The 13,187-nt window shown below is 35.9% G+C and overlaps 1 protein-coding gene across 1 annotated transcript in view; it reads right to left on the bottom strand.

Annotated features, from left to right (window-relative positions):
- Positions 1-706: 706 nt before the first annotated feature.
- The window catches only part of LOC149568461 (uncharacterized), a 101,157-nt gene continuing 88,676 nt past the window's right edge, over positions 707-13,187 (bottom strand). The window contains exons 5-7 of the mRNA XM_089821388.1: positions 2,547-2,865; positions 2,114-2,418; positions 707-1,933 (exon numbers count right to left, since the gene is read on the bottom strand). Coding sequence (XP_089677514.1) covers positions 1,630-1,933; positions 2,114-2,418; positions 2,547-2,865 — 928 coding nt within the window. The 3' untranslated portion in view covers positions 707-1,629. The remainder of the gene's footprint in view (positions 1,934-2,113; positions 2,419-2,546; positions 2,866-13,187) is intronic.

Below are 13,187 nucleotides of genomic sequence, written 5' to 3'. Positions count from 1 at the left end.
AATTGTCTCCAATCTTAGACCGCTTGTTGAAATCAAAATTCTTAGACGTCAAAATATCCCAATAACCAGTGGAGTTCAGGAGTGCAGCCTAATGGGTTTGAGGGGTAGCAATGGTAAGCTGCACAAGATGTTAGATGTAAGAAAACCAGCAATTTCATTCCAGATCAGAGGGTGAATTTGGGGGCTGTGAATATAAGTTCAGAAAATATACATATATTTCAATGCATCTGGTCCTTTTTATGCAGCTGAGTTTTTGCCACAAATCGCAGGATTTTCCTGAAAACTCCAGCGAGATTTATATGTAACTGAGTTTTTGGCACAAATTGGAGTGTTTTCTGAAAAACTCAGTGGCGAAGTTTGGTTGAAAAGCTCAGCAACCAAAAGCTCGCCAATTGGGAAGTAATCAAACTATGATATTATCAATTCACATAAAAATGAAGCAAAGGATCTCATTGAAGTATAAGCAAGCAATGCATTTCAGACACTGATCAACCTAACCATGCACACTCAGAATGATAACTATTAAGAAAGAGGGATGAGAGTGAGAACTGTGACCAATCTCAAGGCTAGACAATACTTCGACACATCTGATCATTTTTTATACAGCTGAATTTTTGCCACAAATCACAAAGTTCTTTTCTGAAAAACTCGGCAACTTTTAGTGGCAAGTTTTGGTTGAAAAGCTCAGCAACCAAAGACTCACCAATTGGCAAGTAGTCCAACTATGATATTATCAATTAAAAAACAAAATTATTAAGCAAAGGATCTCATTGAAGTGCAAGCAAGCAATGCATTTTGGACTCTGCTTAACTTAACCATGCACACTAAGAACAATAATTATGAGGTCTCAGAAAAGAATAAGAGAGACGAGTATCAGAATTGTGACCAATCTCATGAGCTAGACAATTCTGAACTGTTACTTATTTCTGTACCTATCATTTTTTGGGGTTAATGAGTCAGAAGAAAGCTTGTTTCCAATGTCGAAGGACATACATTGTTTGATTTTACAACAGCTTAACGAAAATTGAGGGGCAACAGAATAGGATGAAAATCAGATATCTTGCAACCCTTCTCATAGTGCACCAGTTTCTCCAAAATAAAGGATTCTAAACAAGAGAGAAAATGGAAATAATTAATGGATTCTGTCTTCTCAAATAATAGAACACAGTATGCTACACATTTTTAATCCTCTTCCACCTCAATTAGGTCTGCTTCGCAAGAATTTTTTCTCCTGCTTTACCGTCTGGAAAGGCATTAGTCCTTATTTCTCATCAGTATCATGAGTTGAGTATTTTGTAGCAGGCATATTGCATAGTATAGATGGCATTGTGTCCCTTGTGATGTTCTCTGCAGACTGTCACCTTTCAAACAGGATTGTCCTATTGATCAATCGATGTAGCAATTTTCCCAATAGAATTTCTTTGTACAGAAAACATAGCATTTTCTTCATTAACTAAGTCACTTCTTTCAGGTTCAGAGCCTGTACAAGAATCAATAGACCCAGCAACTTCTGATGAGCCAATTTTAGGGGATGAAATGGGATGACTTGATTCAAAAGAATTATGGTAGAAGCTTCTTGTTATTTCACTTCCTATGTGTGTTTCTGACTTGTATGCAAGCATAGTGTTTTCATATTTCTTCCTGCTTTTGGTCGGATGTTTGATGCACTCCTTGATTGTCATCAGAAACAGCTATTGCAGCATCAGCTACCTCCAATTTGTCCACAAAATGAGTGGCTCTATAAGTTGGTCTATCAAAAATACTTTCTATCATAGATTTATTGGTACTTCTGCCAGATTCTGCAATTTGCATAGAATGTTTGGCCTCGTCAATGAGCAAATGAATCTCTGAAAGAGAACTTTGTACTGAAGCATGAACAGTTGCAGCAGACTCCAAGGCTTTTGCTGCTTTTACTGCTTCTGATATTAGCAACCTGTTCATCCATACATGCATCCACATATCAGAATGATGCATATATGCAATCTACTATAAGGTTCCTAAATCTGTTCAAAACTAGTCTGCTATCCTTACAGAGACAATAAATGAATACAGAGACATGTATTTTATTAAAAGCCAAGGGCTTCAAAGATAAAATTGAAATATCAAGCCATACATTGCTTGATCTGTAGCTTCTCTTTTATCCAATTCCAAGGCTGCTCGTTGTGCTCGAATTATCTTTAACTTCTGTCGTTTGACCTCTGCCAGTGGGTCCACATATTGTGGCTGCAATTTTATCTTATGAATGGAAGGTTCTCTTGATTTTTTTTGTTTTCTATAATCAGAATTTTCCTTCAGTTTTTTTCTTGGTCTTGAGCGCTGTTCTCTCTTTTTGTCTTCTATCACAACACGTCTACATGCTGCCGAATGCTTTAACTTTTCACTCTTCTCCTTTCCAATCATCACGTTTTTCCGGTACTCCTGAAAACAGATAATCCAAAAACCAGCAATAAACAAGTTGTTTGATGCAGATAAGTGCCTATGGACAAAAGAATGAAAAAACAAGAGATGCATACACATGCCTCTTCAAGATTTCAAAAAGCCCTTACAGGATCTGCCCATTTGGTTTTGATGGACTCTGCTATTTTTTGCCGTTGTTCTGCTGGTTTTGCTGCTCCCCCGCATCCTTTCTCTTTTTGAATGGACTTGCTGGCTGCAATAGGCTGCAACCACTGCTGGTGTATATCTTCTTTCAAAGTATTATAACTATCCCAATGTAACTCATCTTCACCATCACCTCCACTCCTTGCTGATTCTGCAATGCTCTCTTTCCACTCAATTATACATGTTTGTAGCAACAGTGATCTCTCCCGACGTGCTTTGCCTGCTGCCCTCCGAATTGCACGCATTTCTTCTTTTCTTTCCTTCCTGCACAAGTAAATCTTTCAGTTATTAATCTATACAAAAAGAATTATAAACAATTCAGTGGAAATACATTGTCAATGATAAGAAGGGGTGATGTGCAAATGGATGAAAAGGTCTTCATTACTTACTAAAATTTACAAACTATAGAATAATATGTTGCACTAAGAATAGAAAATGAGTAATTGGAAATATTTTTAAATGGATGAATTGTAAGTAGGGATAACTATGTTAGGGAACAGCAGAAACATTGGGGTAAACTTCTTCAGGAAACAGGAAATCTACATTTAACAGTAACACAAGTTAAAGAAACTGAAACCATTTCTGCACAGAACCTCATATGCTGAGCCCTGGCATTGATCTCCAATTTCCAAAACAAGTGCATGAGAGTTTACATACTTACAAATATTTCAGCTGATATCTTTCAGCATCCACAAACATATCTTGGAAATGTCCATTAGCAATTTGGAAGCCTCATACAGAAGTTTCTAAATGTCCTATATATTACAAAGATTTTTGTGAACCACTAGCTGACGCAAAAGAAAGATGTACTAAACTGAATTTTGCATGAGAAATTCTAGCATATTTGCAGCATACCTAAATCAAAGCGAGTAATGATAACACTTGGAAGGGTTAGAACTTAGGATGTCTATGTGCACAAAAGTTGTGCAGTTCAAAATGGGAAAAAGTGGTACTCCAAGTTTGTAGGTTGTGCTAAAAAAGTACAATGTTTCCTGATTTGCATTTGCAATTTTTAATAAGTTCACAAAATACAAAAAAAAAAATCTATGCTCCTCAACCTTTTCAAAAGATCTTTACAAAACATTTGGATCAAGTTAGCTGTCGGTCATTTAAAGTTAATATTGTGCAAGATCAAGTTAGCTGTCGGTCATTTAAAGTTAATATTGTGCAATTGCAGATGTTCTGTTATAATGTCGTCACCTGTAATTAGGGTGTACTTCAAAATCTTGTGCGCTTGATCTAATAATTAGAAAGAGACCTCCATGCATATCTGATAGCTCCTTAATATGTAGCTTAAGCACGGCTGTCCCATAAAATATTTATTTTGAACTTCTCCAAGTGATAGAAAAGAGCCTTCACCTAGAAAATTGTAGAGGGTAAGGAGTTATGGTCGATTTTGTTTGAGATTGTTGAGAAAATAGGTGTTGTGCAACTTGCATAATAATGCATTTAATTCTAATATTTTATTTATTATGTAAATGTTGCACATAAGAGTACCTAAACAGATGTGCAATATGTAGAGATTCCTTTGGAATATTCTAAGAACCAATCATAAGGCACGAAGGACAACAACAAATCATATTCCTTTATTCCTAAATTTATTAAGAAATATAATGTTTGGTATCACACGATGGGAAATAGAGCTAGAATCCAAATTACCAATTACTCTGGCATACGAAAAATTATGATTGTATGAAGTCATATGATATCAACCAAACAAGGGTTCCAATACTGACCAGCCAGGAGACGATGATATTATATTAAGCCAATGATAAGACGATTCATGCCCTATATCTGTGCTCTATCAGCGGTTATAAGGTGACCACTAAGGGGAGCAATAACAGTGAGCTTCAACTGTAACAGTGAGATACATCAATTTAGGACAATTAATAATCATAATCTATTAAAATATAAAATAGCTGATAAATATGTTACCACAGGGAAAAAATAAAGATTACTAATTGATTAGTAATCCAATAACCAGCAATCTAAGTTGCATAGTGGTTAATTAAAAGATATCAAAATATCAAGTGGAACGACTTTAATAATAATGCTGGTGCATCCTTAATATAGAGGCCACGTCTAAACACATGTATGGTGTTGTCTTTAAAATAGTTACTAATACTAATAACTTATCAGATTATAGAGAGGTGTGTTTAGTCCAGTTTACTGTATCCCTTCATTGGAAGAAGGCCATATAAGAATGCAATTATATCCATCTCTCAAAGGGGAAACCAATAAAGAAAGAAAAAAAGAAAACAGTCACTGTCTTCTCTCAACATTTGGAGGTTATACATGGCAGGGTGGAGATTTCGATATATGGCATCCAACTCAGCATACTAAGTAATTGATTCAGCATTAGAGGCAGCGAACATACAACAAACATTCCGTATATGCATAAAGGGATGTACCAGAACAATAACCCAGATTTAGTTTTCAGATCCTTATAAAGTCCATATTTGATCTCTATTCAGATCGACAGGGTTACTGCAAGCAATTTTGTATATAAAGTAATCCTGGATGACTTCATTATCTTATAGTTCAGCATTATCAAAGGATGATTTGTGCATATGGGTCGATAATGTACTCTCAATATACTTCAATGAGAATGTCAAGATTAACGCTTGATTAATATACAACTGCCAACATAATAAGATTCACGCAGATGGCACATCATATTGCATACTCGTATATTTTGTGTATCATTGATTCCTTGCAAATACATTCTATATACATATAAGTTCTAAAAATAAAATCTATAAAATTGATTGAGACAAGGAGTCATCATAATTACACAAATTGGATAAATTATCTAAATCATGTTAAGGGAACCAACTTTACATTTGCAAGGATTAATAGAAGGAAGTCTAAGTAAATAGTCCTATAATTTTAGGATTTTATAAGTAGGGACATTACAGTGGTATCTGAGCATAGTCCTATAATTCTGTGAATAGCCGCCTATGCAAACTTCTCAAAGGAAATGAAAGAAGACATGAACGAAATGGCTAATGAGTTAAGGTCCTTTATGGAGCAAGCAAATCAGACTATTATGGGTCAAAACAAAAGATTAGAAAAGTCTAATCAAGCTTTTGCACAAGCCTTACAAAATATGGGAAAATGAATTAATGACCTCAGAAACAATTCTTCCAATGGAAGAGATATGAAGTATAACCATTCAGAAAATAACGAGTCATCCTCATCTAGTCCGCATACCACCCTTCCTACCTGGGGAAGATATACCGAGGGAGGAGGATAGAATAGATCAACCAATGAATAGCACTGAAGAAATTGCAAGAGCTTATGCATATCTCGAGCCCACATTAGAGAGATTGTATCATTTAAAGAATTTTGTGAAAGCAAATGACGAGGGGCACCTCAGAGGCACAAAAACAAAGAGCTCAAACACAAAATGAGCAAAGTAACACTTCCACATTTCAAGAAAAATCACAGCTCACGCAGGGTTGCACAAATTAAAAACCTTCTTCACCTTAAGCCCGATGACAAAATAAGATGCACTCCAATTTGCAATACTTCATTTGGGGGGGGGACAGCACATGAATGTTGGCATCATGGGCCTGTTTCCCTAGGCAGCCAAATTATAGACTCCTATGGGGTGTTTTACCAAAAGCTTATTAGTATATTTGGTGAAAGAAACCCCGAATGGTATTTGCAAAAAACTAACCTCAAACAAACTTAGTACTATGGAGCAATTTGCCCGCAAATTCCAAGGGTTATATATTATAGTACCAGATCTTTCCCAAAAGAGCCTCACTTGTATGTTTTTTGTAAGCCATTTGAACCCCAAAACTTGAAGGAAGCTATTGAAAAAGCAAGGAAAGTTGAATCAAATACTTCAAAAGAAAGACCTTGGGATTTTTCAACTAGGATAGAATACAAGCATGAAGATTCAAAGGACAATAGAGGGGGGAAAAATGTTATGTATGTAATAAAGAATGGAGTATTGTACATCAATGCCAAGATAGAGATGAATTGATGAAGAAGAGTGTATGTTTCAAATGTAAAGAACCATGGAAACATAATCATAACTGCAAAAAAGGACAAGTAAATAAGATAAAAGAATTGAAATAAAGGAGCACCCAGAAAGAGATCAATGCGTTCTTAGTGACTGTGACGATACAAGATATTCTTAGTGAGTGTCAAATCAGAACAAAGTGTTCTTAGTGAGTGTTGAGAACCAAGACATCTTAGTGAGTGTCAAACCAAATCAAGACGTTCTTAGTGAGTGTCAAGATCAAGGGTATCCTTAGTGAGTGCCAAGGACATTCTTAGTGAGTGTCAAACTAGATCAAGACGTTCTTAAAGAGTGTCAAGGACATTCTTAGTAAGTCTCAAAGATTCAAGGCGTTCGTAGTGAGTGTTAAGGATATGAGACATTCTACACTAGTGTCAAGCTAGATCGAGGCATTCCTAGTGAGTGTTGAGATCATATACATTCTTAGTGAGCATTGAAACAAATCAAGACATTCTTAGTGTGTCAAGCTAAAGTTTGTTCTAAATGATGCAAGAGACAAGGACATTTTTGTTAGAAATAGAGAATACTAGTTGGGGGGGGCGGGGGGAGGGAGTTGAATTAGTGTTACACAAACTTTTTCCCAACTATGGATATCATTAACAATCTTTAAACTTGAATAGAAGACCAAACTGAAAAGTAAACATAAGCATAACACAACGAAACTCAAAATACCATTATTTGTTAACTAAGGAAAACCCTGGTGGGGATGGTACCACAAAATGATCCACTAATCAAAAGGTATCTTCTAAAAGATATTGACCCTGTTAGGAATATATTACATCCGTATAGTGTATTTTCCTTGTTAGCCGACCAGGCCTTGTTAGAAGCCTCAACCCTATTAGGACTTGTCATTACAATACAAAGAGCAAGATGAGCCCACTACTCAAACATGCATATACAACTGTACAAAGCTATCTATGGAGAGGGATTAAAAAACTTTTAATTGGTTGCTGATATCTACAATATCTGATCATTCATTGTAGTTCCCCTTCACAAAACATTCATACAACTTCTCTGCTCTAATCTGAAAATCAAATTAGCATCTATACCAATCACATAAAGTGCGCATATAAATATTATATCATTAAAATACAATGTCACACTTCGCTGAACAAAGAGATATGTTTTTTATGCCAAAAGTTTTAGTTCAATTGACTTTGCGCTGTCATGCATGTTACAAAATCTTCAAGTTAGGTTCTACCACATGTGGGTTTACATCTAGGATGTTGTCCCAACCTTGTTAAGTAATTACTTTGCAAGACAAAATAATTCCTTAACCAAAATATAAATACTTTGTTGTTTACTTAATTTTGTTCTATCAAACCTGTTTCTGGTAAACTACCCATAACTCATCCAAAACTTAACATCTCTTTTAGTGCTCTTGCACATGTGCTCTTGGGCGTTCGTACTACCTTCCTCTAAGTGCGTATAACTTCATGTGCTTCTAGTGAAGCTTGCCGAACAAAATAAGTTAATTGTTCCCAGTAATCCCGCTTTATACTTAGTCAATTTTCTAACTATTCTCTCTTGAGACTTAACCTTAAGTTTTGTCTTCTCAAAATAAGTGATATGCTGCCATAAATGACAACCCTATCAACTAGCCTTAGCCAAATTGTCAAAAATCTCCCCCTTTGGAAATGATGGCAGCATGTGGGAAAAATTGGTCAAGTATGCAAAACTCCTTCAAATTTCAAAATGTGGTCTTGTGAAAATTTACAAAACTTGTGGATAATTCAAAATTTATTCCATCATCATTATACATATACTGTGCTCCCCCTTAGATTATACTCTATCTAACTTATAATTCCTCCTTACAATATTATGCATATAATATACTTACAATTTTTCAGCACTCACTCACTCTCCCTTTTTGACATCAATGGCAAAGGTGAGTCCAAAACTATATACATGACAAAAATTGGTGTTTCTTCTATGTTCTCAAGCTGATTGATTTGCCAATAGACTGATGCAATCTAAAAAGTTCTTGAGGTTTGCAAAATTTGTATCCCGAGAACTTCTAACTGCATCTGCAATGCTTGTGACTCCACACAATGTAATGTCCCCCATCTTTTAGACCCTCAATGGAGTTCTTAGTTTTTCGTTTTCCAAAGGCTAAGTGGAGAAATAAGGAGAAATAAATTAAATTAAAGTCAATAAATAAATAAATCTAAAGATGACTTTATATTTAATTAATTTAATTTTCTAGAAGCACAACTAATTATTGTATTGAAAAGAGAGAAGCTTCTAGAGAGTGCCTTTTCTAGAAGCACAACTAATTATTGTATTGGAAGAGGGAAGCTTCTAGAGAGTGCAATTAAATAATATTTTATTTCCTTCTAGAAGGGTGAAGGAAAAAAATAAATAAAGGCGAGAGCTTCATTGTTAGGCATCTGATTATTGTCAATTGCATTTGATATGAACTTGGGAAAAGAAACTAAGGGTTTCTGATTTCAATTAGCCATTGGAGAGCGTCAATTCTTCAGTGTTGCAACCTTTTGAGGTGGTGAAATAATCACTAAATTTGGCATTCAGGAGAGCTTCATTCTGGAGTTTTATTTGTGCTTAAATTGGAGAATACATTTATTGTTGGTTGCTACAATGCCGTGAACAGTGTCGTGAACAACACCTGCACTACAGTACTTGGTTTGATAATGATTGCAATTTCATCTCCTTCATTGGGCGATTTGTATATCAGGTTCTACAATTAATTTGCATCATTTAAATTCATTGGCATTGTAAAGGTGGTTTTCATAAGTAGCTGTAGATGCATATTTTATATAAGATTTATAATGTCATTTGTACTCAAATTATTTTGAGGGTTGCAAAGCCAAGAGCCTTGAATATTATGTTAAGCATTGAATTTGAAAATATCTCACTAAAGGAGTGATAAGTCGCAGGTCTCTATATTTGATGTAATATGCATATTTATATCTTTCACGATTGACCAAATAGTATGCATGTCAAGTGTTTGACAAAACACCAATTGGCTGTAAGTGCACATATTTCATTTAGAATTCATCTATATGCATTTGAAAGCCAAAAGAGAATTGCATATGCATTTAGTTCTTTTCTTAAATATAGTAGTAATCAATTCAGGTTTTTAGATTCCCTTTGATATCATTTCAAGCAAGCATAATCAGTCTGAAACTCAAAAACAGTAAGCATAGAGATCGTATTAGAAGTGTTTGACAATATTCCTTGACCTACAAATCAACAAGATGAGGTTCGAATTGACAAGGTATATTACAGTGGTATCTGAGCTTGCTTACAAAGTGTTTAACGAAATGTCAAACAACTAAATTATAAAAGAATTTGGTGTTTGTTGAAGTTATAACCGGTTGGGGTCATTATAGTGGTATCAGAGCGGTTTCTTGCCATTTTATGGGGTAGGAAATTATTAATTATTGTCAGATTTGTTATTGCATTTGGAGTGACCAGCATTGTAGCATTTGTCAGCCATGACCAGATATAGGAGGACTGACAGTTCTAGAAGTCAGTGGAGTAATGAGGAAGTTAGTGCGAAGATGAATACTTTGCAGGAAAGTATGGAGAAACTTAAGCTTCATCAACAGAGATTGATGAAGAGTTTGTCGGATCCAAAGACAATCGAAAGAGCAACAAGGTCTATGGTTTCTTCCTTTAGAAGGCCAATATCGAGGTTGCAAGGAAGGAAGCTTGAGTTTTCCCTAACATGTGTCCATGATGCAGATGTACCTTTATTCAATATGACACCATCTAGTCCTATCCACAGTGTTGATGATGGACTTATTTCACAGGGACATGTGGATGTGTTAGTGCTCTTGGTGGATAGTAGCATAGAAGTGAGTATCGCCAATTAATTGGCGATACTAGAAAAAATTGCGATTTTTTGGGGCCGGCGATTTAGTCGCCCCAAAAATCGCGATTTTTTTTTGCAGATTTTTTCAAAAAAATCGCAGATTAATAGACGATTAATCGCCTAAAAATCGCGATTTCTTGGAAAAAAATTGCCCACCCCCGACAGTCACATAAAGTGACAAAAAACCATATTTTTTCCATTCGGTTTTTAAATTGCTTAGGGCATTTTGGAGAGGAGAGGATAGAGAAGGAGTTCTTGGCAAGCAAGAGGCGGAATCGAGTGCATTTGGAGGCTTTTTTATTCAATTTCTTCGTTACTAGGTAAGTGATTTGAATCTTTGTTTTTTATTTTTGCAAGAGATTGTATTCTTTTTTCTTGCATGTAAATGGATAAAAATACATTCCTAATTAGTTAGGAATGCATTTGATGAATGTAAGCAAGATTAAATGCATTCATTTGCATTTTTTTCCATTTTAGATAGAATTTATGTTAGAAATTTGCACTTTTTTGAAAAATTTGAAACCCTAGCAGCTAGTTTGTTTGAATGTTATTTGGATTTCAATTTATTAGCGTTGTTATTGGAATGTTGCTTGAATTCTTTGTTTAACTGTTAACTTTGATCTTGTTATAATTTATTTATAGTTTTTTTTTAAATTTGTATGCGTAAGGCAGCCCGCAGCAGTTTTAAATGGCAGACAAATGGCCTTTGACTCCATGCCCTTCAGGCTACATTGACACCAGGCCAAAGAATGTGAGAGATCAGGCATGGCAATATGCCTATGAAGCACCCGATGAACCAACCAAAGTGATTTGCATTCGATGTGAAAAAGTAATATCCGGGGGCATTTACTGGTTCAAATATCACATCGCAAGGATCTCAAAACATGATACGAATCCTTGTGAGAGTACAACAGAAGAAATAAAAAAGTTTGCAAATGCCTTGCTCACAGCTGGAGAGCAAAAGAAATTGCAAAGAGAGCGGAATAAATTGCATGTCAGGGCAGCCATAGCAGAGACCCAGGGCAGTTTCGTTGATGTTCAGGAGGAGGCAGCCATTGAGAGCATGGCCACTCTTATCGCGGGCCGTGTGTTCGCAAACAGGGTGGTTTTTCTTTCACGAGTTCCGCTCCCACTTCCACTCCTACACCTCCTAGCACTTCCGCACTGTCAGGATCAACAGGTGCTTCTGGAATAGGGAGCTATTTTGTGCTGAGGCACACACCTAGTGCACAACCTTCATTAGAGGCCCCTAGATGGAATAAGGAGGTCCATGACCAGGTGGACAATGCACTAGCAGATTTCTGGGTTTTCAACAACCTTCCTATTAGTGTTGTTGACAGTCCCTACTGGGAGGCTTTGGCCACAGGGTTGACAATTGCAAGAAAGGGGTACAAGTCCCCTTCTCGTTTTGTGTTGGGTGGCAGGTAAGCGAATAATTTTATTACACTCGATTTCTTTTTAATTTTTAACTTTTTACTTAGTTCTAAATTTTAATTAATTTATCTAGAAATTAGAATGTTCATTACTAAAGTCTAAATCAATTTAAAATTACTAAGAATCTAAGACAACTAAATTTTGTTTTTGTAGGCTTATTGGAACTGTTGTTGAGAGGGCCAAAGCATTTGTTGAGGAACAGAAACAAGAATGGACAAAATTTGGTTGCGTCATTCTTTCTGATGGGTGGACGAATGGGAAGAGCAGGACCATAATTAATTTTTTGGCCTGCTGTAATGATAATGTGGTGTTCTTGAAATCAATCGATGCCTCCAGCAAGGTAAAAAATGCTCAAACATTGGCATTGATGTTGGAGAACATGGTCTTAGAGATTGGCATTGAAAATGTGGTGCAAATCATCACAGACAATGCTGCTGCATATGTATCAGCAGGTAAACCGTAATTTTATGTTGCATGTGCATTGTGAATTTCACAAGAAGAATTTTTAATAGTTTGATATTTTTGAAAAGTTGGAAACTAATTAGTATTTTCTTTTACAATTGGCAGGAAAACTCCTACAGCAGAGGCACCCCACTCTCTCTTGGACCCCGTGTGCAGCACATGTCCTTGACCTTCTTTTGGAGGACATGGGCAAACTTGAGTGGGTCACTCCAATTGTGGAGGATGCAAGGCAGATGACAAAATACATATACAATCACCCATGGGTCCTTAGCCTGATAAGAAAGCACACTTATGGCAAAGAAATTGTCAAGCCTGCCATCACAAGGTTTGCAAGGATTTTCTTGACATTGCAAAGCATTCTCGATAATTTGGTTTCTTTGAAGCAAATGTTTGTTTCCAAAAAATGGCTTGATTCCACATTTTCAAAGAAGAGTGAAGGAGAGAATGCTGTGCGGATTGTGTTTGATAAATATTTTGCAGATAAGGCCGATGAAATAGTAAAGGTAACTACAAAACTTTAAGTTTTAGTTTACACTTTACAACTTTATAACATACTAAGTTTGTAACTTAGGTAAATAATAATTTTGTAACTTGTCAACTAATTTCAAATTTATATTGCAGGTGTCTGAGCCTTTAGTCAGAGTTCTGCGTTTCGTTGATGGAGACCAAAGGCCAATGGGTGAACTATATGAGGCCATGGACAAGGCCAAAGAATCTGTCAAAAATTACTACAAGGGGGAAAGCATCAAATATGAAGCCATTTGGCAGATGATAGATCATTGATAGAAGGTGGAATAATCGGCTCCACCAACCCATTCA

Source organism: Cupressus sempervirens, chromosome 3 (genome assembly GCF_028749045.1).
Source record: "Cupressus sempervirens isolate cs-2001-9-10 chromosome 3, ASM2874904v1, whole genome shotgun sequence".
Taxonomy (NCBI): Eukaryota; Viridiplantae; Streptophyta; class Pinopsida; order Cupressales; family Cupressaceae; genus Cupressus; species Cupressus sempervirens.
The sequence above is the reverse complement of the archived record's forward strand: the minus strand, read 5'-3'. Positions and strand labels throughout refer to the sequence as shown.